The following is a 26,368-nucleotide window of genomic DNA, read 5'->3' on the forward strand; positions in this document are numbered from 1 at the left end:
TCTGAAGACAGGCTTCCAGAACTGTTGAAATTCATAGGAAGCAATAAATCCTATGCTAGACTTTTCCCTTTAGTGCTTTTGTACATGTAGTTTACTACCTCTGCCAGAACTATTGGGACAAATATCCCATTTCATGAATCAATTGGGTCTTCTTCACTCAGTCATTCAATAATTTCATAATTCACGATGCTAAACAATTTTTATATGAGAAACATTAGACTGCAACATCACTAGACGAACTGGTTGCCATTAAGAAGTCAGTGTCCGCAAACAGGTATTAGTTAATTCTTTTATACTTTACTGCAAACTTATTTTTAAGCCTTTCTGAGCTCTTCAACAGGATATTTCAACTCTATCACAGAAAAGCTGCTGTCTTGCAGTCTTAACCTCTTTGCTTTTTTCTTATCAAAATGTAATGTGACAAGCTGTCATAATAACAGATTTTGCTCCTCAAATTTTGCTAGGCATGCTGAGTATTATGGATGGTTTGTTCTCACTAGTGACATTTAATTTTGCTTCTACTCCTTTAAACACAAAGAGTAGTCAAAATTGTTAAACTTACCTTGATAACCATTGTTATCAGCATCAATGCCACTTGATATGGAATGTCCAAACATGCTTAAAGTGTTGCTGATTCTGTGTCCTTGTATTCTCTGAAAAATAAAGACTTGACCTAAATAATTTCACTTGGAAATGTGGTAACCAATGAGAAACTTTAGCTCAATCATACTGTATGCTAAACCAAAAACTTTCTTGTTTTTGGTTAACTTACCTTCAAATTCAGGATTAGCTCTGTTTTTGCAAATAATATATCACATAAATCCAACTTAATTCACATAATGAATTTCTAATCTTTCTTCTATATTGAAATGAACATAAGTATCTGCATTGCAACAACACAGTAATTTTAAATAGACTGTGGTCCTTTAAATGAGGGACCTAAATTCCATTTTTTTGGGAGAAGTCACTAAGGAGATGATACCAAATAGACACACATTTAACACTCCTGACAATTTGACTTTTATTGCTCTATGGAAGTGCTAGGAAAAACAACCTCCTGAAACACATAACTCTGGAGAAATGTGCACAAAAAACCCTTATGGTTAGGCTAAAAAAAATAATGAAAAAAGACACTCACATACCATAACAAGCCACAAACATTCTGATACTCAAATGTTTAAAAAAATAAAAGCACTGCAGAATTACAGTAATCATTTTTTCTTTACTGGATTTTTTTTTAAAAGACTGGCAGAAAAGTGGTACCTGTGAGAAGGATGCAGTTATCCCATCTTTTCTGCCATTGTATATGTAAATAGCTCCTTCCTGGTTGTCTTCCAGTGGAGCCCCAATAGCCACATCTGCAGAAATATTTCAGGAGATGATAAAATTATTCTCCTTGGCAAGTCAGGGTTAAACATGATTAAGACATGCAGCTTACAGATATTTTAATATATGAGAAGTAATATGCAATCAAGATACAGTTTTATAGTTTTCTCATTTTGAACTTGTTTATATTTCTCATTTTAGAGACTTACTGAACATATGTTTGTTTATATTTAATGTTCCACTTACAATGTTACAACATGACTTGCTAGAAAGAAAAGATAAACTATGATGGTTCTGATTTTTATAGTCCTCTCAACAAGAGCTTCTCCTAAATTATTAAAGATCTTATAACAAACACAAATGCATTTATAGTTGTAGTTTATGTGCAAGAAATGCAATCGTGCTTCACTCTTTTAGTCAGATTTACTGTTAACAGATTTCTCCAGAAAGCCTCAATGGGGCTCTGCTGCTTAGCCTGAAGTGATACAAATCCACATCTTCCACTTTCCAGGCGAAAAGCCTAACTATCTAACTACAAGTAAAGATGCAGTCATGCTTTGTGCTGAAGCCATGAATCCTGAACTGCTTTTCTACACTGGTGTTTCTTAACTAGTATGCCGTGGCACAAAAGTGTGCCATCAGAAATAAACAGGTGTGCTGCAGAATTTTGCCATGGCAATGAACTACAGTAGGGATGAGGATGGGGAATGCCTTAACAGGTGTGCCCTGGAAAATTTTTATTAATGTAAGTGTGCCTTGGGTTGGAAAAGATTGGGAAACACTGTTCTACACCACAGTCCACCTTCAAAGGTGGGCCCTCAAATCCAGCTTGGCTGGTGACTGAACACCTTAGGCTGATAACACTTTGAACTCATGGATTACTCATCCATACAAACATTTACACCATCACTGCTTCTTGTTGCATTTTAAAAAAAAGCAGAGAGTCTTGCTCAGTTCTTTGGAAATAAAAAGAGGAACATCCCCTACAGTATTCTAGGCTCTGAAAACCAAGTGAAGAAGGCTTTTCTTTTTTCCAGACACAACCCTGTGCTTAGAATCTCCTATTGGTTAGATCAGTGACTCTCAATCTTTTCAGACTCAAGGCATCCCTCCATAATTTTTGTGAATTATGGGAATGGAAGGAAGAGAAGCGGATGAAAGAGAAGAGCCTGCACTCATCTCCTCATTGAAACCTGAACTTATCTTGCCTATCCTGGTGGTCCTTTTCAAAGGTTGCCAAAGCACCCTAAAGTGCCATGACACCCTAGCTGAGAGTTACTGGGCTAAATATTAGAATCCCTGCTTGGTGCAAAGTCTTTTTGGATCACCAAACTCTTCCGCAGTCAAGGCAGACAGAGCCAACTCATCTAACAAAGGCTAAGCAACTACATACTCTGAAACCTAACACCTAACTTGTAATGCCAAATACGTTTTTTAATTTAGTCTATAGATGACGGTTTCACATAAGCAGACGGTAATGACTTTGAAACTAGAATACATTCATATGGGTGGCCTAAAAATGAAAAGCCAAGATTATACTTTAAGAATCATCATACTCCTATTTATTGTTATTTTCCACTGCTTTCAGTTATAAATGCTCATTAATACCTTCAAAACCATCATTATCAATGTCTCCTAGATTGGCTATGGATTCTCCAAACCTTGCTGCATATGAGTCACTTCCAGCTAGTTCTAGCTCCAGTTCTTCCATCGCAGCTTTCTGAAAGACAACAAAAAACAAATGTATATTAACTAAAGGATTTCCAGATGAACCACAATCCTGATATATGTTAATACAAATATTATTCTTAATTGCCTTTACTAACTAAAGTATGTCAGATTGACCTTTCAGTGTATAGATAATCCTTATTAAAGACATCCACTGGGAATTTATATTAGAGGATGTGCTACCTTGAAGCAGATACATTCTATATGGATCATACATCCTTTAATACAGAATACATAAATCGCATAAGCAAGGAAGCTTGAAGTTTGGCTTTACTATGTGCAAGTAAATGTGTAAAAATAGCCTAATCATTGTGTGGTTTCAGAATCACAAATGGTTATTTCAGTGAATGAGTTTTCCATACACTCTAAGCTTTACAGAATAAACACAGTTCAAAGAGGGGAAACTAAAGTCTTTTCTTCTGTTGCAGTCCCTTCTGAAAACATCCAGCTGTTGAACACTGCTTGACTTACTATATTCCAGCAGAAGTTCTAGACTGCAGGCTGGCAGCTAGAAAAATATGTCTACTTATACTTTGAGCACACTGGTTAAAAAAAAGTCAGTGAAGATAATAAAAAGGGAATCCTCCAATATCGTTATAGAATTACAAGCAAATCAATGGTGGACTGCATACAAAGAGAATGCAACTGGATAATGTATATATCACTAATTATTATAAAATAGTGCTGCTTTTCCCTCTATTTTAACATCAAATATAAAGATAAGGGTTTTTCCCCTACCAATCAGCATAGGGAAAAAGTCCCTTATCTTATATTTGCTTACAAAGAAGCCTCATTCAACACAATTTCTACCATTAAGCTCCTGTCAAAAGCTGCTTGTGCTCAGTAATTCAAACCAACTATGAGCATAACTATAAAACACATAGCCTATATATTGGGCAAACATACTGCTGGGAACCTACCATAAGGATAAGCTAGTGCAAATAAGATATATAGTAGTGCCCATTGTGCACAGGCCCCCTCAGCATCACCTTTTTTTTAAAATCATGGTGAGCCACTACACTGAATACATTTCAACTTCCTCTTCACTTCCACAGCTGAGCTGCACCTTTCTTTCCTATTTCCAATGATTCCTGTTTCTTTACCAGCCTTAAAGGTATGGTAAACATCACCACAGAGCTCCAAATAGGTCACCCAGAATCCCACTGTCACCCCTTCTCTCAGCCTGTTGTGTATGATGAGTGTGGTCCTGCCCTCCATTCCTGGAGCTGGACCAGGTTGCTCCGTGCCTCATCTGCATATAAAATCTTGAACGATCCCAGGACTCCTGATAACACTCAGTTCCAGTCATGAATGATGGGCTAATTAGCACATACTCTCACAAACGATCTACCTGGAATACATATACACACATACTAAGCAGCAGCAGGCTGTGGGAACACCATGGCTTAAAACGCTGTAGATTCTGCTGGGGTGTAACCCAATGAACTATACAGTAAATCACAAGCCTGCTGGCTTTGGACTAATACCACGCAAAGTCTTTACTCTACTTAAAAAGGTACAAAAGTGCTGCTTAAAAGTGTGTTTGTGGAGTACCTGTGCTAAAACTTGTAACTGTTTCCAAAAAAAAGTAAACTGAATCAGTTCTGAATGAACTTCCTGTAAGTGAATTACTACAGGTCCATTTATGTCAAGGTCAGGGTTTTCAAAATTTGTCCCTCACTTCCACAAGCTCAGGGAGAGCAGGGTCTGACAGTAAGGAATGGGGGAAAGGGCTGCAAGGGCAAGAAGCTTAAGGGGCAAGAGGGAGGAAGATGGCAATGGAGCTACCTGACCCCCAGATTTATTTTCTCTGCTGTGGCCATGTGAGGGGGGCAAATTCAAGGCAACCCTCCAATAATTAGATTCTATCCCTGGAAAATTTTAATAAATTTATAAATTATCTATATAGAGAATCCGGTTATTGGATGGGACATCTTATATTTGAGTATATACAGTCTTTTGTTCTGAACAGTAGTTTTAATATAGATATAGCTGCACACACACACACACCCAAATCATGTTGCTGTTGTTTTTTTACATATTTATTAGTATTAGCATAAAATAGGCTTTTGATTACTAAAAAGTAGTTAAACCACTTGTTTTAATACCTCTGTGCTGGGCATATTATAATTATTGTCCAAATTGATCATGTCAAGAGTCCTATGCGATAAAGTAGAAAACTCTTTAGATTGTTGAATTACTTTTATTTCAAATACTAAATTTTAAATTTAAAAGCAATACTTACAGACCCCGAATTGATGTAAACGTAAACCCTGCCTTCTTCTCGGACTTTGCTTTGCATTGGAGCGCCAACCAGTAAGTCTGACAAGCCGTCTGCATTGAGATCCACCGCACAAACAGCAGCTCCAAAATAAGCACCAAGCTGTGCACATACACAAGAAGTCCATAACCTTCAGTTCCTTCAGAACATGCACTGGAAGTCACAACATGTACCTAATTAATGTGAAAGGTTACCTTTTTACCCTTGAATTCAGACAGGATTTTTAATTGCGTCGCTTCAATGCTAAAAATATATGCCTAAAATAAAAAGAACAGATAGGGAGTTCAATACTTTCACAAACTGCATGAAATAGTAAATATGCTGTGGCAGAAAAAAAACACCACATGTCAAGGTCCCTTTAAATAGGGTTTTCCACTACCATATTTTCGACCAGGTCCATTCTTAGTACCACTTTTCCAGTTTCATATGGCCTACTCTGCTCTATTCCTTTCCATTCCTTCTCACCAACAATGTCCTCTTGAACTAGAGCAATACTCCTTAGCTTCCTCCAACTGCAATCCTTATTTCTATTGCACTGATCCAATTAAGAGAATTACATACAGTAAAATGCATAATACCCAGTAAGAAATAGCTCTTACCTTACCCGTCTGCTCCTGTTGGGGAGCTCCTCCAACTACTTCTATACTAGTTGGTGTTAGAAAATGGCCAGCTCCAACAGCATATCCTGTAAATAAAAATATACTAATTGTATACATACACGGTAACTATGATTTTAGGGGAATAAATATATTCATAATATTATTGCAGTGACCATATATGACAGTGTGTACATAAAATAAAAACTATGATCTGTTGCTTTTAATACTGTATCTTCTTTTCATACAACACATGACTCAATAAGATGAGTTCTGAAGTAATGAAGTACGATTTTATGAACGTTAATGGCAATTTGGCATAGAAATGTTATGTTTCATAAAATGAAGTCAACAAAAGCAAGAAGCACCGATATGAGTTCTAGCAATCAGGAGTAAATAGTTTAAGAATAGCCATCTAATGAAAGAGTCCCATTTTTAACTACTGGCTTTTTGGTAAAAAATAAATTCACTTAAAAATGGAAACACGTCTTTTACTTAGCCACACTCATTCCATTATCCCATCTGAATGTCCATCAGGTAAGAAAAAAAAACTGACCTAGTTCAACGTTCATGTAAGAGAATGCAAAAAATTTCATTCAACCACTATCCAAATTGTTTTTCATTTTAAATGTGCTTGATCATTATTCATCTGTAATACCTGGGCTGCATTTTTTTTAAAGTCTCATCTACGAACAACCCAAATCTCAAATACAATAAGCCACTAAAACAAAAATTGATAAGAAAATACTACTGCCCCAATTTTGGCCCCCTAGTCCCCTACACAACTGAATCCATGTGGGTAGTCCTCTGTGTCTGTGTAGGGCCCTCCTAACTAATGGAATCACAGCTGGTATAAAGGACTTCTGAGAGGTGCGTTGGGAGGACAGAAGCTTATTTTTTTAGCCATGCAGACTTAGCTGTTTGTATGCCTTTCAAAGTTCAGTATGGGACACAAGCGTGGGAGCGTAACGTTGTATTTTATGCTTTAAAGTTGCACCTGTTTATAGAGTGATGAATTATAGTATTGTTTATATTTAACCTTATTTAATAATTGCTTAAGTTTTGTATAGCCTCATTAACTTTTTATTTTGATTATTAGCTGACCCTGACTTGTTTCTGTAGAGCTCATAGTGCTCATGATATTATATCTTATTTAAAATTGAAGAAAAGCATAAAAGGGGAAAGCAGGAAAGTTAGGTGTCGTTGTCATAAATAAGCCTTCGACACCCGTCTGGACCATTCCAGCCTGATAAACCCTTTGCTTTCAGGAACTGAGCGGCTGTCTTTTCTGTTGAGCAAAGTAACATCTGGGATTGGGTGAGATTATTGTACTGAATGTGTTTCTCTCTCTGAATACAGAAACTGCTAAAATAGTATTTGTTGTACTAATAAAGTTAGACTTTGATTTTAGGACACTGTGCTGTCTGTGTTCATATTTCACATTTCATTTAAGGATTAATTGTGCTTTAACAATCCCTTAGCGCTATCTGTGAGCAGTGGTGCAAACAAGCTGATCACTCTAAGATAGAGGAAGAAATGCGTTAACTCCAACTTTGCTCCTCTTACATCTACTAAATTATAATCAATGGAGCCAAATGAACTAGGATTACAGAACAGGGTTGTGCCTTAAATCTTACACTTGCCAAAATGACCATGTGGAAGTCAAGTGGAACACATATGCCAGCATTTTCTTTGAATATTTTATGCTATAAGGGGTGAAACAAGATAATTTATCATTTAAAGGTCAACATCTAGTTTTCCCTTATTCAACAAAAAAAAAAAATCAGACTTAAGTGGATGTACCTTAATTTTTCTGCTCTGACCTTTATTTTGTTTTTTTTCCAACTGTAAACATTCATATTTCTAATGAACTTGCTTTAAAAAAAATCCCATGATAAACACAGTTCCCAGGTTTCTACTGTTATAAAGATTAGCTATCATAGAACATATGAAAAATATGTAAACTTTGTGCCTTTATTATTCACACTGCTTTTATCTACACAAATTTAAAGGATGGGATACAAGTTTATCTTCTTTCTATACTGGGTGCAACTGACTAGGGACATAAAAAGCAATAAAAAGAGATTCTACACATTTGTTGACAGTAGGAGGAAGACAAGAGAAACAGTAGGTCCTTTATGTAAAGTGGAAGACAACCTGGTTACAGATAATGCACAGATGGCTTTTTACTTCAGTCTTCACAAATACGGGCAGCTACGAGATGACTAGTGCAGTTGGCAACAAAAGACAGAGGAGACAAACAGCCTAGAGCAACAGTAGAAAGGTTAGGGATTACTTAGAGAAGCTACATGCTTTTTAGTTGTCAGTGCAAGATGGGCAGGCTTGTCCCTATGTGGGGCAGATCTGGGCGACTGCTCTGGGCCCTGTGCTTCGGTGGGCCCCACGGTCAATGCCGCATAGGCCCCGCCGCAGCTGCCACGTGCCACCACTGCCGAGTGCCTGCTGCTATCTCTGGCCACTCACCACCCCACCCCTCTCCCCTGGGCCCTGCTTAGGCTGATATGCCCCAGGCCCTGCATACCCCTAGAGACTACTCTGAAGATGGGATGCACTGTAGGAATTGGCTGAGGTAATTTCAGAGCCACTGGCTAAGAAGAGCATTCTTTGAGAACTCAAGGAGTTGGGCGAGGTCCCAGATGACTGAAAAAGGATAAATATAGGGCCCACTGTTAAGAAAGAGAAGAAGGATAATCTTGGTAACTACAATAAGGTTACCCTAACCTCAATAGCTAGAAATATCATGGAGCAGATCCTCAAGAAATCCGTTATAAAGCACCTAGGTCACGAACACCCAGCATCAATTTACCAAGAGAAAGGCATGCCTGACCAATCTGATTTCCTTCTAGGATAAGATGAAAAGCTCTGTGGAAGTGTAAAGAGCAATGGATGCGATACACTTTGACACTAGCAAGGCTTTTGACACTGACTTGCACAACATTCTCATTAACAATTTAGGGAACTATAAACTAGATGAAAGTACTGTAAGGTGGATACATAACTAGTTGGATCATTGGGCTCAATGAGTAGTCAGCAATGTCTCAATCTCTAATTAGGAAGAGGTATCAAGTGGGGCTCTGCAGGGGTCTGTCCTGGGTTCCAGTATTGTTTATTATATTTATCAATGATTTGGATGATGGGATCAAGTATACACTTAGCAAATTTGTGAAAAACACCAAGTTGGGTGGAATTGCAGATATGCCAGAGAACAGAGTTAGGATCCATAGTGACCTGAATAGACTGAAGACTCACCTCAATTAATCAGGTAAGAATCAACAAGGACAAGTGCAAAGTCCTGCACTTGGGATGGAATAGCCACATGCACAAATACAGACTCACTAGGCTCTAGCACTGGAGAGAAGGACTTTGGGGTTACAGTGAAATTTAAGCCATAAACAACTGGTGCCTCCTGTGATTGGGGAGGCACCGTGGCAGCGAGCAGGGACCACCCACAGCTGCCACCTGGATTGAGATTCCATAATTTCTCTAAGTAGCCTGTTCCAATTTTCGACCACCCTCAAAGTCAGAAAATTCCTTCTAATCCCCAACCTAAATTTCTTCTCCTGCAGTTTGAGGACACTGCTCCTAGTCCTGTCCCTTGTGGACACAAAGAAAAGCCCATCTCCATCCTCTATGCCTCAGAAAATGTTGGACAGACACTACTTAGGGATTGTTTAGTCGGGTCAATCCTGCCTTGAGGAAGGGCTGGACTAGATGTCCTTATGAGGTCCCTTCCAGCCCTGCTCTCTGTGATCCAACATGCATGATTTCCACTTAGAGATCCATCGCCGCCTTCCAAAGTTTGCCTGCCTCCAGCATCTCTGAAAGTTCATGTTTTGCATTCTCCTGCAGATAACAGTGCATTCAAAAGCAGAAACTGTGCTGCACTCATGTCTTTCAAATGGCTAGTATGGACAGATGCAAGGAAGCTACAGAAGCAGAACTGGTCCAGCTGTCTATGAATGCTTTCACAAAGAGTCCCAAAAGGCTAAACAGTTCTCTTAAAGCCCATCATAGGTCAGTTCCTAAAGTAGCTCAAGTCAGTGACATGATAAGAAGCCTTGAACAACCCCTGCCCCCCCTTGGCAATCCTAGCATCAAACTGACATAGTAGGGCTATGCACTGTGAATGCTTGCAGGTGGACTTATATTCATGTGCTGAGATCCAGGCATGCTCTTCATTAGAAACAAACTGCAAGTCTCAATCCACTTCCCAGGACCATATCTAGTACTGCTCCTTAGACTAGCTTCCATAACTGATACTTTTTTTTATGAAACAACCTTACATACTGTACAAAGTTTGCTTTTTCTAGTTGTGGTTGACACTTATAATCATTATACAAAGCTTTACCACCTATAAACATATGTGCCGTGCCAATATATCTGTCCATTTTAAAATCAAACAAGATAGAATATAAATGATTTCAAGCAATGATTAGAAACAGTCCATAAATAGAATGTTTAAAGAACTTCCAATGAGGAGACTAGAGAAATCTTAAAACAAAAACAGTTCAAGACAGCTACCTTCAGGCTCATAGAATCACTAGACATGTCTGCAACATTGTCATTTCCAGGTTTGACAAAGAAAGAAGCTGCTTCAGAATGCATTTCAAACCTAATCGTACATGGCAGGGAATCAACTAAACAGATTTATAAAAATATTTTAAATACCTAAATAACTTCCAAATTTCACTTGATTATTTGAATCTGTGTAAGCTCGAAATGTATTTGCAGTTGAATTGTAAACAAAGATAGAACCAGTCCAGTAATATGATCCTGGAGCTCCCATTATAATTAAATCCTGTAAGAAAATAAAAGTATAAATGTATCTATTATTTTGAATATAAGCATGATGTGTCAAATTCATTCCTGGTATAACTTCTCTGAAGTAAATGAAATTATATTAGAATTGTATCTGGCTTCGTATCAGTACATTAGATGCAGATCATATGTAATATTTTACATTTTTAAAATATTCTTATTCTTTTACTTCTAAGCAACTTAAGTTATGAAAACTTCAAGGCAGCAAACAGTATCTTCCATTTTTGGAAGAATATTTTAAAAATTACATTCCTACAGTATAATATAAAATGTATAAATTAGTCTCTCTCTATAGCCTAAAATGTAAGCCTTATAGGTGTTAATATTCTCAATAATAAAAATATGCTCTATTATAATTTTCATATACTTTACAAAACAGCAATTTTGAATATAAAGCACAGTGCCATGATACATTATGTTCTTGGCATACTGACAATTGACACAACTCATTTTTTTATAAGCATCATTCAAAAGGAATGACCGATGATATGATAAACAAATTTGATTAGTTTTTCAGGAAAAAAAATGTAAGAGTCTACAATCATTTTACAAATGTAATTCAAATTAAATTATTACTTAATTCTTAATAGGAAACAAATATATTTAATACACACCTCAGTGTAAAAACTAGACATCCCAGCCTGACATGATCCATGGTTCTCTCCAAACTTTCGCACATGATCTGAATATAAAAGCAAAAATTACTTAAGAACTTCAGTACATTTGAGAAGTTCTTAATTCCAGAATTTCTTTGCAGGTCTCTAACTTGGAAGTCAAGAAAAAAATTCAACCAGTTTAAAGGTTTTTAAGAAAAGAACACTGGTTTTCAGAATTGGAATAAACTGCATGACCTTCAGCTTTATAATATTAGTGCACTATGGGAGAAAAATGAACTCCAGATAAAATGCCGTGCTTGATCAGAACTAACTTTTCAAGCTAACTACCTCTTTAATTATAAATTATTCCACAAAATAGCACATCAGAGTGAAAAGTCACTACAGATGTTCCCTGAATAGCAAATGCTAGAAGATTTAACACCCTTCTTCCCACCCCATTTATAACTTCAGGCATAATCAGATGGGAATAACATTTTTCATGGGAGTTTCCCTGATGCCCAGGTTGTGTATTACAGTTAGGAACTATATACATAGAGGCTAGGAACAGACGTTCAAAATGCCTGAGCCTGAATGGAGTCAAACTTTGTAGGTTAGTCTAACGTGGCTAGGCTATATCACTTTGTAACTGTACAGACATCCCAGACATGCAGACACATGCCTGCAGTGGCTCAGGCTAGAAGCCAGGGGGCACTGGAGCAGTTCTCCCTTCCCTACCACTGCACTGAGCTGAGGTTGCACATGCCCAGGCCCCAGCAAGATGCTCTGATTAGTTCAGCAGGGAACTGATAACAGTGTTTATCACCCCTAACTCAGTGTTTACCACCCATTTAAAAAAACAACAGGGGGACATTACCAGCTACCTGTTCATTCTACCTGTTGACTCAGCACAGACCATAGCCAGCATGTGGTCTTCTAGCTAATACACAGGCACCTCTTATCAAGGCAGAGGGAAGGGGGGAATTCCTGTTTAGTAGGTAGTGGTGAGGGGGAGGAGGGAAACAACCCAGTCTGTGCCAGGGCTGCAGCGGGGAGGAGCCAGCCCTGCTGTGGAACAGAGCCCTGCTGAGCCCAGAGAGCATGCTGGGATGCTGGGGGAGTCTGGTTTATCTTACACCAGCAAGGGGTCTGGGACAGACATTATATAAACTGGTTTGACCCAAATCAGTTAAGTCTGATGTTACATACCACCAGGTTTATTTCAACCTGGTTTCAGCCATTTTCAAATAGGTTTATGTGCACTAAACATCAGTTCTGTTACAGGCTTAAACTAGTTTCTGATCACTTAAACCAGTTTATGTGTAATGTCTGTCCCTAGCCAGAGAGTTTACAGATACAAGCCATAATACTGTTAGTGTATCTCTGGTTAAATGTGGGACCTTTTTCTGTTTCCTCCTGATGCTTCATTATTTAAAAGAGCTAGATTAGAGATACCAGTGTAGTCTTCTTACTTTTTATATCCTTCATTTTTCTCTCCTTTCTCATGTTTTCAGTCTCTCCCCCCAGCAACTGTCTGCCCACCTTATACAAGCATCAGTATCCATGCTCTTTCAGCTCCAATTTGCTTTTTTTCTTTATTAGCACTATACTTCTAATCTTTCTCTCTCATTTACCCCACAACTCTGCCCCACCAACAGGATGGAATCATGATCCAGCCAGTGACTTTAATGATCTTTGGCATTAAAAAAGAAAGGTGGCATATTAGGAGCTTCTTCATCAGTGCCTGTGGGGAAGAACAGGTTATCTGCCCCCTCCTGCCTCTCCGGTTAGGTGATACGATTACTAGATGTATTTACTGTTCCTTGAGAAACATGACATAATACCCAGGGATTCCTCTTATGCACTGTGCACCCTATGCATTATAAGGACAAAGACATCCTCTCTCTCTGTCTTGATTCCCTTTCTTGCCTCACTTTCCTCCTCTGAAATCTACCAAGGCAGAATGGAAGGAGGTCTCTTCTTGCATAGTATGAGTGGAATGTGAGACAAGGCCTGGTAGGATTCAGACTCAGAAGATGTTCTGGAAGCCTCAGATAGCTTCAGTTGTTATTGAGTGGCCTGTTCAGGACGCCCTTTCTAATCTACTCTGAGACACTATGTTGAATATGTTGATGAAGCAAACTGATTAACTGAATCTTGCACTGCACTATTTATAACAGATGTATGCTCTGCTAGAGACCATACCCTAAGCAAATGCCCAGATACACTATCTGGGCCGTTTAATTGTGGAATCAACTTTCCTTCAAATCAGTCAGCATTTCACCAAAAAACACAAACCATAGGCCAGAATTCCATCTTCTGCCTGATAGCAGAAAGCCTGCCCAGAGCAGGTAGAAGGTAAAGAATAGAGTAGCTTATGCTGTGCTCTTCTAGTTTCAGAATAGCATTTAGGTTTACACCTCATCAAATAAACCAGCATAATCAAACACTATAAACGACCAAACTCTCTCCTTACCTATATAGCAAGGACATATTCTTTTACTCAACTGTACTCGAAAATCAGAAGGAACAGCAAAACATAAACCGCAAGGAAGTTTGTGTTCATTTTTTTTAACGTAAAATACATTTTTCCACCTATGTCCACAGGCCTATGTAAAAATAAAAACAAACAAAAGCGATGTGAAAAAGCATTAAAATGGTGAAGGGAGCATGATAAAAGGTATTCAATAATAAAGACAATACATACGACAATGGATCCATTTTCTCCTGACTGCCTAGACATGCTAACACCCAGCCATTGATTATCCCTCTCTTCTAAACATGTCTTTCCACAAAATTCTCCAGCAGGATTGCCTGGAACAGGAAAAGGATAATGAATTAACAGAAACAGAATATATAAAATAAACCAAAGTTCTACACAATTTATTATGCAATATAGTTATCAGTAGGCCTTATACCCATAAATATTTTATATAGGACATCCCATGGAAAGATATTAGTATAGTTCACAGTTTTTTGTAAATGAAAGTATGGTGCCACACAGGAAATACATAGAGCTATCAGGCCCAAACAGAGTCTACTAGATACAAAGAGACTATATTATGGTACTTCCATCACTGTTGAAACTGAGGAAGATAGAAAGGTGAGCACAGATGCACTGTCACATAAGCAGTATATCATTTTTTAAAAGCTGTAGTATTGTAGAGCCCAACCCCCTAGCATGATTTCACAGAAAGTACTAAAAATGAGCCACTGTTTTTTTAATTAATTTAATCACAAACACCATGATATCTTATTATAAAAAACAGGGCTTTTAGCCAAGGAAATTTAAAGCCCAATATTTGGTACTCAGTTAATCCAAGAGAGGAGGATTTTTCACACTTAGTTGCGAGTCCAAACCTCAGGTCTGAATCACCCATCACACCAAATTGAACTCCCAGTTCCAAATCGATCCATACAATGGAATCTGCAGGTGTTCATCTGAAATATCTGCTGATTCTCTAAAGCCACTGGATCTAAACTCTAATCTGTAATGAAAATCTTTTCAATTTACCCATTTTCCTAGTCACATCTCTGTCCAACAGAGCTTAGGAATCAGTCATATTCCAAGTTCCTATTCCTATAAAATCAGATCCCTCTAATTGCAGAATTTGTTTCGGATGTGAAACTAATATGGGTATAATACTTTTGTACTTGGTCCTCCTTACAGAAATAGAAGGTATACAGTTTTGAAGGTGGTTTTTAGTTTTACTTCTATTTAAATGCATTATCTTATATTTAAAAATGTGGGTAGCTAGTGAAGTTCTGCAAAAATAATAAATAGTGATCTTGTGAGTCGGGCAAATTCTTGTTTCTTCCCCAAAAACTGGAGTCCACATGTGAAGAAAATAACTTTAAGCAAGCATTAAAATATTCTATTCTATTCGAAAGACTTATATTACATATAATAATATTTTTTCTTTTTTCTTTTTGAAGGTGCCCACTGTATGTTTACTAAGACACTGAAAAAAGTTTTAATACAATATCTTCAAAATTTCATTTTGCTGTTTCATTTACCAGAACTAACAGACACATAATACTGAAAGAAAAATAGGTAACAGAGTTTGGTGGGGCTTAACTCTTATCAAATTCAACAAATTCCTTTACTGACGAAGCAACCCAGAAAGTCTGGGTAAATAATGTTAATTAGCCAGCAGAGGGCATCAGAATAGATCAATGACTACCACAACACATTTCTACTTTAAACGGAAGGAAAAATGAGTTCCCAGGAGAGCTGAAATGTATTTATAATCCATTGGTTTATAGGCTATTAAGTTCTAATAAATCTAGTTATCTGTAAAATCAATCAATCAATTTAAAAATCATCACCCTCTACTGACTGGGTATGTTGACTTCTTTTGTTACCATATTTAGTCTCTTTCAAAGGTAATCAAAGGATTTTTCAGAATTATCACCTATTAAAAGGATTTTGGACATATGATACTGGAAATAGTTTGAGAAAACATTAAATTGACAGTAGAATTGTCCTGGCCTTTGGATTTTCTTTTCCTGGCAGAAAATAATCGAGAAGGCCCTCTGCAGGAGAAAAAGCTCTCTGAAATTATTGTTCTCTCACATCGTTACTTTTTATTATAGGGGTAGTATCTTTTAACCAGACCACTGAGTCTTCCTGACTTTATCAAAATAGGGACTCCCCCAGATAAAATAAATAATACAGCTAAAGGTTATATTATGTGTTTTCCGTGAAGGATGAGAATGACAATTTCTGTATACCATTTTCTACCTACCTCATGTCTGTTCTACTCACTTTTCTATGCAAGCCCTAAAGCAGCGGTGGGCAATTCTTTTGGCTGGAGGGCCGCTTAATGTGTTTTGGTGAGGCATTGTGGGTCACAAGTGTAGTTCCTCTCCTTGATAGGTGCCCTGCCCATCTTGTGGCTGGAAGTCCCACCCCCTAAACCCTGACCTTTGCCACTGGAAGTCTCTCCCCTTGCCCAGAAAGTACGCCTTTTGTGAGGGGTGGGGTTTGCTTGTATAGGGTGTGTGGAGGGGTAGAAGGGATGTGTGTGGTTGAGGGAGTATGTGGTTTGGGGGTGTGTGGGTACAGTGCAGGTGGGGTATGTCAAGGTATAGAAGGGGTGTGGGGGGTGTAAGTGTGGGTGTGGCTGAGGTTTGTGGGGTGTATGTGTGTGGGGGTGTCAGATGTGTGGTTGAGGTATGTGAGACTGTTAGATGTGTCGTTGGTATGGTGGAAGGTGGGGTGTGTGAGAGGGGTGGTATATGTGTGGATGTGCCCCTCAGGTGGTTCCGGGGCCGATTTTGTTCAATGTCTTCATCAACGACCTAGAAGATGGTATAGAATGCACCATCAGCAAGTCTGCAGATGACACCAAGCTGAGAGTAGTGGATATGCTGGAGGATATGGCTAGGATTCAAAGTGACCTAGACAAATTGGAGGATTGGGCCAAAAGAAATCTCATGAGGTTCAACAAGGACAAGTGCAAAGTCCTGCACTTAGGATGGAGCAATCTCATGTACCAGGACAGGCTCAGGCCTGACTGGCTGGGCAGCAACTCTGCAGAAAAGGACCTGAGGGTTACAGTGGACAAGAAGCTGAATATGAGCCAGCAGTGTGTCCTTGTTGCCAAGAAGACTAATGACATACTGGGCTGCACTGGTAGGAGTGTTACCAGCAGATCAAGGGAAGTGATTCTTCCCCTCTATTCAGCACTGGTGAGGTCACATCTGGAGTACTGTGTTCAGTTTTGGGCCCCCACTACAGACAGAATGCATTCAAATTGGAGAGAGTCCAGCAAAGGGCAACAAAAATGGCGAGGGCGCTGAGACATATGACTTCTGAGGACAGGCTGAGGGAACTGGACTTATTTAGCCTGGAGAAGAGAAGACTGAGATTGGATTTAACAGCAGCCTTCAACTACCTGAAGCAGGGCTCAAAAGAGGATGGAGCCAGACTGTTCTCAGGGGTGGTAGATGACAGAACAAGGAGCAATGGTCTCAAGTTGCAGCAAGGGAAGCATAAGCTGGTAATTAGGAAGAATTTTTCTCACTAGGAAGGTAGTAACGCACTGAAACCCAGAGGTGGTGGAAGCTCCATCCTTTGAGGTTTTGGCTGGAATGATCTAGGTGGGGATGGTCCTGCTTTGAGCAGGGGATTAGACTAGAATCAGGGGTTCCCAATCTTTTTAGATTGTGGACCAGCAAACTGCAGATTGGAAGTGACCGTGGGCCAGTCTGCAGACCAGAAGTGACCACAGACCAGCAAACTGAGGACCAGCAAACTGCAGTCCGAAAGTGACTGGCATACTAAGGAGCAGCAGCCAACGCTTTTTAATATTTTGTATAAAAAAGGGCTGGCTGCCACTCCGCAGTATGCCAGTGACTTCCAGAATTCTGGTCCAGCAGCCGACCTTCCTGCAGACCAGCAGCTAACCCTCTGCAGCCCTGTACCAGGCCATGGCCCTGGAGTTGGGAACCTCTGCACTAGATGACCTCCTGAAGTCCCTGCCAACACTAATTTTTTATGATTTTCTGATTCTATGTGTATGGGGGGTGTCAAGTGTGGGTCTTGTTTGGCGTGGAGTGCATGCATGGTTGCAGTGTTGGGTATGGAGGGGTGCAAGTATGGTGGGGGTGGGAGTATGGATGTGTGGGGGGTGTAGGTGGTGTCTGTGGGTATGGTGGAGTGTGTGATATAGTGTTTTGTGCATTTGTGGATATGGTGGGGGGGTAGGATATGGGTTGGGTGTGCATGTGGGGGGCTTCCTCCCCAGTCTGATTTCCCCTCTGTCCACTGTGACGTGGCTGAGCCCAGCCCCTTCACGGGTGGAGGAAGGGGGAGGAATATTAGTGGTGCCTGCCTGGCTCACTGCATGCTGCAATGGGTGGGAAAGTAGCTGTCATTGGTGGGCAGCAAGAAAAGCCCCTAGGAGAGGGGAGGGGGAACAGGGAGCAGAGCTTGGCACCACCAGCTCTCTTGGTCTCTGTCCCACACCTGCCCAGTGGGACTACAGCCAAGCCTACACTGGCTCTTGCTGCTGCTACTGCTTCCATCCCACATGCCTGCCTGGCGGGGCTGTGCCAAGCCCATGCTGGTTCCTGCTGCTGCTCCCACACCACCTGCCTGTCCTGGGGCTGCACAGGCTCCAACTGCTGCTCCCGCTCCATCTGCCTGTCCCATGCCTGCCCAGTGGGGCTTTGTAAGCAGTCATATTCCTTCATACCCTCCTCTATCCACACGACCTCTTGCCCAGCCATCCATTAGCAGAACCACAGCAAGCTGCAGGCAGAGCCCACCCCTCTCCACTCAGTGCTGTAGCTTCTTCTTCCTACCTGCTGCTCAGAGTACTGCAACAGGAACAGGAGTCATCGTCCCTGGAGGTCAGAGAAGCCCAGCAGCTCCCTGGGCAGCGGCAACAGCAGCCCTGCCCAGAAGCTGTGCCTGGAGCTGGCACTTTCTGCCAGGGAAGGCTTGGAACACACCAGGCACTGCCCCAGGCAGGAGCGGGAAGGACTCAGCCCCATACAGAGTGCAAGAAGGGCAGCCATCTATGGGGCTGGATGCAATTAATCAGCTGGCAGGCCAGCGCGAGCCTGTATTTTGCCTGCCTCTGCCCTAAATCCACAGTGCCAATCTCAAGATCCAGAAGATCAGGGACACGATGGTAGCTTATTCCACTCCTCCAACCTTTCACATGGCATCAGGGAAGTCTTCCTGTGCAGCTCCAAGTAGGTAAGAAATAATCTTAAAGCTGGCAATAGAAAGTCTTTACCTGCTCATGAAGTTCAATTATGTGTACATATTAACCACAGTTCCCTTTGACTTGGCTAGACTCTCTGATCTAACAAACCACTTCATATCAGTTCAGGAACTGGTGTAATATCATATAGAATGTCTACACATTTCCCATTCTAATGCACACTTTTAAAATAAATATCATAATTCTAGTTAACATTAGAATTAATTGCAGCTTGTAAGTAACATTTCTCAAACTCTAGCTGGAAGGCCTTTTGCCTCCCTGCCCCCATATCTAACGGTAATTTTTCTTTTTAGATGGGAAAGGCTCTTCCTAACTGTTTCTGTTCTTAATTGTTTTTGACTATATACAGATATTAGAAATAAAAGTAGAAGGGAAGACTAGCTTCTTAAATTATCTAGTGTTCAACACTTGAAATTTTCATTACACCAAACAGAATGTAGTCAGAGACAAAGAAGGTTTTACTTGGCTTAATGCTCTATTTGGTCATCCATTTTAGATATCCCCAAGGCCTTCAGAAACAGTGAAACAAGGCATTTTTCTTTTCTCCCCTGTATTATATTACCCCTTACTCATGTAGTTATTTTCCCTTCCCCTTGGCTCTAACAAATTCTGACTCTAAACTGTCCTTAGTCATATGCTCTATTATCCTCTCTTGATTTCCCAGCTGTTTTTGTTTGCTTCCTACACTTCTTCTAGCTCCACGTTCCTTCTTTAGTCTCTAATTTCCCACTACTAAGAGAAGGAGGATTTTGAAGCATTCTGTAAGGAAAGGACAGGATAAGTCCCTTGTGAGCATAAATGTAAGCAAGAAGAGTGTGGGGTTAGCATTATGGATATGGTGATGAGGACAGGCATACTATTAGCAGTGTTTAATCTGGTGAAAAGCAAAACTGCTTCAGGGGGCAAAGGCAAAAGAGCAGCACTGCTGGAAGCACCAAAAGGGAAATGACAGCTTGTGTGCCACAGGGGAAGTGGCATATACTGATCTTGTAAAGTTGTTGTAAAGATAAATAAGAGTGCAGTCTGAGTAAACTGCACAGTAGTAATTTTAGATCATGAAGCATGTGAAACTCCACAGTAGCAACATCGTCAAATGTAAGGCCTCAAGTTAAAAAACACTCCTGACTGCAGGTACTGAGGTCAGGAAGGGAAAAAAGGCTCTCTACTCTAAAAAGATGCTAAGTGTGTCCACACTTAGTGAACCTCCCAGAACATGTCCCATCAATAGGCTGATTTCATTTCCCCCACACGACTAGCCTTCCAACCTTCAAAAAAACCTGCACAAGTTTACAAAATCTGTCTATGCCCGTCTCTATCCCTCTCTAACGCTGACCTGAATTATATTTTATTTAATACAGACATCTGCCTTCGTCTCTTTGCAAAACTTGTAAACCAAAGCTTCTCTTTTCTGTAGATTAATAAATCTACTACATCCAGCGATCACAATACGCCATATCAATGCACAAGAAATTAAAATATCAAGATTCATGAATGGAAGGGAACTTGTTTACTTTTAATGACAGTAAATACCAAGGAACTCAGCTTTTACTTGATGGAGCATCCGGATTTTCTTTACATTTTTTTTAAATTCCAAATGAATCATTTAATGTGAATAATCTGCGGCCTTCTAACTGCAATAGCAGTTCACTCCACTATTCCGACACGTACATAGAAGTGGATAATTTTATTGGCAGCGTGCCATTTGATATTGTTCCCATGCTCCAACTGGATGAGTGTAATGGGCACTAGGCACACCTATTCTTTTAAGGTACAGGTCTGAAAGGAACCAAGTCAGCAGGAAGCAAAGTACCTTACCAGAAATGGGTGGGATTTAACAGAGATAAACCCAGGGCCAGAGCTGAGGCAGGTAATCTCAAGAGCTGACATGGAAGAAGCACTTGAGCAAGCAGTAGAGGGAGACTCTGTACTCCCAGGGGTTAAGACAAGGCAGTTTGGTGGTTTACGGGGCAGTGGTGGCCTTGAGAGGCCCCAGAGCAGGGCCAGGGCTCAGGAATGGAGTGGAGACTGGACCAGAGAAGTGTCTGGCAGGGACTAGGTACCTGGGAGTAGCTAGAATGGGTGATGTGCCCAGGTGTGAGTGGACAGAGACAGCAGCCTGAGGTCCAGAGGCGGCCAGGAAGGTTGATGGCATAGGGACCGCTAGTCCCAGCAGTGGTGGAGACTGGGTGCTGGTATAGACCTAGGAGTGGCACCAGGAAATAACTTCTGCAAGGCAGAGGCATGGTGTAAAGGATGGTTGGAACCATGTAATAAGCCCTTAAAGCACTGAGTAGTGAAATCTGAACAGCAGCATGGGATCAGGGATCCCTGGGGCAGCCTTCCTTTCCAAGGATCTAATAGCAAGGCATAGGAGAAGTGAAGGAGAGCAAGGGCAGAGCAGGAGCAAATGAGCACCAGGGGGCATCACAGCCACCCCTGGGACCAGCACCTGCTACAATGAGTGGAAGTCTTGCAGTCATATTGCTGGTACAGTTGTCCGCTTGTGCTCAATTTTGAAGTTTTTCACAAAATTCTCTTACAGTTTCATCCTACTCCCTGGCCAATAAGTTCATTAATATAATAGAAGTGTGAACAATGGCAATTCAAATTTTTGCTGTTTCATTCCAAAGGAATACTTGCAGAAGACTTGTCTTCAATTGTAATAGTTCACCTGGGGGAGCTAGAGAGCAATGTTTTTCTAGGCTGATTATAGTAAGAATTTGAGAAGGAGAATTAAGAGTAAGTTTCTCCTTTTTTTCTTATGCTAAAATAACATGAATAACTTCTTATTTTAGGGCATTCTTCCGCTTTATCGCTTAGTTGAAAATACCCTACTCCACCCGTGTCAGCAATTTCACTGACTGACTTCCTCCATCATCCATTGTCAAACTATACTAACAGGCTAAAACAGGTTTTGCTCAAGTCCAGGTGAAGCCACCGGAAGTGAAGGACATTCAGAAGGAAAGGCCTGATGGCTCTTCTAGGACATCACCCGAAACCATCATACTATGCATGTTTGCCCAGGTCTAAAAGCCTTCATCTCCTATATAACTATTGCAGTCCAGAATGTTTACATGTACTGATCAAGCAAAGCACATAAACGAAGACTTAGTGTTATATTTATAATTTATGCTACCCTTTACATTCAGTGGCCTACACACACAACAGTGGGTGAAATTTATATTCATAATAGCTGCACTTTTGGAAGGGCAAGGCTGCAATGAAATCACCTTTGCAGGTAAAGCCAACCCAGTCCAATATAGCATAAAATAGCTCTAGGATTCTTATATTATGAAGCCCACCTATGACTTCAAGGGATAGCTCCAGCTGCTAAGACCTGGACAGCCCTGTGCTGTTAGTAATAAATCTACTACCCTGGAGAATCACCAGAGAGCGTGACAGGCTCAGGCAAGCCACCAGGCCTCTTTGATGTCCTGTGGCGGTCAGACCTGCCTACCAACTTTTTTCCTTGGTTTTGCTTTACCTCCTATCTCTTTCCTGCCATGACTTGACCTTTGCAGGGGGTGGGGAGGAGGGGAAGAGGGGCTGCCTCCAGAAGCCGGGGTAGCCTCTTCCTAGGGTACAATCCTCCAGACTTCTCTCCTCTTAACTCTATGGGGTGGGTTTCCCCTTTAAGACAACTCCAGTTGAGTCTCTCTCTCTGGAACAGCCCTCAGTGTTCCTGACTCCAGGCTGGACCACCCTCACTGTCTCTGCCCTCTGGTCCATGACCCTGGACCAGGCTGTTTGCTTCTCCAGCCCTCTGATCCCTGACCCAGGCTAGGCTGCCTAATACTGAGTGCCCTACCCAGCTCAGGTCCTGGGCTTATATGCCTCAAAGCCCTGCCCACTTCCTGTCATGTGGCTCTCCAACCAAAACAGGAGTTTCCCCTTTTTAATTAATAGCTAGCCTGTGCTCCTGCTGCTGTAGCCCCACACAGCTAGCTTAGCCTGCTGCCTTCTTTTAAAATAACAAGAACCCTCCAGCTCACAGTTAGAGAGATGGGTGACACAGAGTACTCCCAGTAGGAAGAGTATCGTTTGCTATCCAATTATGTTAGTTTCGGGGCTGTTTTACAATATCTATTTGGTGAACAGTAGCTAAGGATATGTCCCAGTTTTAAGCTCACAATGCTCAGCATCTTTTTACTATAGATGCCCAGCTATATGAAGAATCCTCTAATATCCAATTAAGTACCTGTACATTTCTGGGACTCTAGTAGGAGGTTAACTAAAAAAAAATTATTTCATTGCAAATGTAGTAAAGGGCCAACATTATTTATGACCTATGCTACAACAACTATTGTTCCTCCTATCAATAAAGTAACTTACACCAATTTTCAAACTCAAAACAAAACAATAAAATCAGAATCAAGACTTGCCATATATGTGATCAAACTGAAAGAACAAAAAAGGCAGTCATAAAAAGATGAAGTATCTACAAACTTGGCGCATCTGTAGAAGTCCTGTTCTTACTGAACACTAATATCACAGTTAAGACCTAAAATACCTTAGCTTCTGCACCTACTCATTCAGAGTAGCCTTCGGCATGTTTCAAACACGCACCTGTCTATTTGCACATGAGGTTTCATTCTTAAGCATCTATGAGAAAAACCTGTGATTCTTCCTAACACCATCTAATGGGCTTCTTTACTATTACAAATATGAGCAAGGAATATCACAAAGGCAATATCTGAGGAGTAAAATAATTTAAGCTATATGCTCTAGATATCCCTAGTGAGAGCATGTACATGTATGTTTTATGCATTTTAATTTGTGTGCATTGATTTAACCCATTTAGTTGATTTGCTTTAAATTTTGAGAGACTATGTATAGACAAGCCCTTTCAGATTCAATTATTTCTGGTTCTCATTGTGTTCAGTATCATAACCAAGCTTCTCAGAAAAAGAACCACTTAGTGTCTGTGAGTGATCACTTTCTTTGCATCCTTGCAAAGATTTGCATACCTAAAATCTGCTCATCAAGAACATAGCATCTGATCGTTTCTCAGCTATATGTATAAAAAAACCCTAGTGTCTTAACCTTCTTTCCCTGCTTATATGAAAAATAAGGAAGATCAATAAACTATATGTTTTGAGGGTACCTTAATGGTGATGCACGTGCAGGATTAACAGAGGAATGCCAACACACAGAATTTTCATTTTGTTCTGAAACCATGATCCTTGTCTCTGGCAAGAATGAATTCTAAAGCTTAGGTTTGAAAGTTCGTGAAAGCTGTGTCCCATACTCCCTAACCACCTCCAATAGTTTGACAAGTTCAGTGGGATAGGACAGTTATGGAAGACCTGCACTGCAGAAGAAGAGGGAGCTAAACCAAGTCTTATGCAGGTCTTAAAACAAACAGGATAAAAAAAAAAATTGAAGAGGACTTTATTCAAGGACATTAGAAGCAGAAAACTGCTGATATGTTCATAACAACCTGTAATCTTAAACAGACTTATTGCTCAAACTTTTACAAAGTCATACACTTTGAAATTAGATACCCACAGGTGTATCTATGCGATTGACACCCAGAGCTGGGCGATTAACGTTTTCTCAACCCAGCGGTTAAACTGAAAAAAAAAAAAAAAAAATCAACTTGGTTTAAACTGAAAACAGTTTTTGGGTCTTCAGCTAAATGAGAAAAGCAAACATTTTTTTTATTGTGTCAACTTGAAGTATTTAAACCACATGAAATGAAAAACAGTGTTTTGCTTCAGGTTGCTTTACTACATTATTTATATTGAGATCATTTAAACAAAATTTCCCTTGTTTTGAGAAAAGTAAAAAATATTGGTATTTCCTCAATTACTATTTTAACACGTGTGCTGAAATGAAGTATTTTTGACATTTTCTAAATTTTCTGCTTTTGTCTCGTTATTTAGTGAATTCAACCTAAATTTGCAGAATATTTCTGTTTTCCAAAACAACTTTTTTATTATTATTAGTTTAAAAAAAAAAAAAAAAAATCATCCCAGATCTACCAGAAATCTGTGTGTAAAAATGCCTAGCTTACCATCTAACTGTAGTGTGGATTAAGAGGTGGAATAACTTTAGAAAATTCGAGCATAGTTTGTCCTTTCCAAGTCTAAGAAGAGCTTTTTTAGGATCTATGTTTTAAATAATTATTTATTGGTCATTTAAATTTATAAGAGCACTGGTCTTTCATGCTAGGGAAAGTTAGATGTATCATTTTGATGCATAGATTAGAATTTATAAGAGAACGTGGAGACTCATCACTAAACTGAATACACCAACATCAAGAAAGTTTGTTTAGTCTAATCAAAACTGGACTATATTGCTGATATTTCACAATGATGAATTGTTTAAATCTATTTTTTTGCAAAAGAGTGCAGGAGAGAATATTTATTAAAGGAACCATTTCACTTTGCTTCTGGAAAAAACCCACTCTCTCCTACTAGTTCATTTAGCCAGTTGTGACTGTTGTTTGTTAGGGAATATCCAAGGTATGCACTCACTTATACATACCTAAGGGGTTTTTCTGGCTGTGTTTAATTATAACTGCTGAGAATGTTGCAGCTGTTTTACCAAAGCAGTAACACCATTCTCAGGTGCAAGGGCACCACCCTTGGACTCACCCAGCTGGAGCTCTTCGCAATTGCCATTTGGATTGTTCCTGATCCTGCATCTGAAAATTGCACCTGGATTGACCACAGAGCTGTTTGCAGACCAGTCTGCTTTGGGGGCTCCTGCCACTAGCCTGCAAGTAAGAAAAAACAGTCATGCCAACTGACAGGGACATGCAAGTGCTCAACTGCCGCCCACCCCACCATGCACAGACTGGGTTTCTATCAGAAGCTACCTGCCCCAAGCTGAAGTTGGCTACCTTTTGTTTTGCAGTGGCAAGCCTGGAAGAAGATCCTGAGGGAAGCAAAGGCACCCCACATGTGACCATTTGCAAGTACAGTTTAAATCAGTGCAACTGGGACAACAGGGATGAAGTTCACACCAGACCAGACCACAGCAACTGTGTAGCTGGTGAGCTTTCCAATGCACGGCCTTCTTCATCCCCAACGTCTTGCACTGCAAAGCAGGTCCAGCTTCATCGCAGCTACACAGCTGGTCCATGACACCACGCTGGGGCATGGTTTCTGGCCCACCAGGGCTAGGACCCGACTCGTGCGCTCCTGGTCAAGGCAGAGCAGGGTGGTGAAGCCCCGGCAGACTCAGGAGCACTCACGGGCCGAGACAGGGCGGGCGGGGGCCGCTCCAGGGAGTTGGGGAGCCGAGGAGCGCCCCGGACTT

The 26,368-nt window shown here is 40.4% G+C and overlaps 1 protein-coding gene across 1 annotated transcript in view; it reads right to left on the reverse strand.

Moving 5' to 3' along the window:
• ITGA4 (integrin subunit alpha 4) overlaps nt 1-25,828 on the reverse strand; it is a gene marked incomplete at its 5' end in the record, with an annotated part of 56,543 nt that extends 30,715 nt beyond the window's left edge. Inside the window, 11 exons of the mRNA XM_019554100.1 lie at nt 563-653; nt 1,264-1,358; nt 2,935-3,046; nt 5,300-5,437; nt 5,530-5,592; nt 5,935-6,020; nt 10,621-10,750; nt 11,385-11,452; nt 13,840-13,972; nt 14,071-14,177; nt 25,702-25,828. Coding sequence (XP_019409645.1) covers nt 563-653; nt 1,264-1,358; nt 2,935-3,046; nt 5,300-5,437; nt 5,530-5,592; nt 5,935-6,020; nt 10,621-10,750; nt 11,385-11,452; nt 13,840-13,972; nt 14,071-14,177; nt 25,702-25,828 — 1,150 coding nt within the window. The remainder of the gene's footprint in view (nt 1-562; nt 654-1,263; nt 1,359-2,934; nt 3,047-5,299; nt 5,438-5,529; nt 5,593-5,934; nt 6,021-10,620; nt 10,751-11,384; nt 11,453-13,839; nt 13,973-14,070; nt 14,178-25,701) is intronic.
• Between the last annotated feature and the right edge of the window lie 540 nt (nt 25,829-26,368).

This window comes from Crocodylus porosus, unplaced genomic scaffold, assembly GCF_001723895.1.
Source record: "Crocodylus porosus isolate Cpor-Errol unplaced genomic scaffold, CroPor_comp1, whole genome shotgun sequence".
In the NCBI taxonomy this organism is placed as follows: domain Eukaryota; kingdom Metazoa; phylum Chordata; order Crocodylia; family Crocodylidae; genus Crocodylus; species Crocodylus porosus.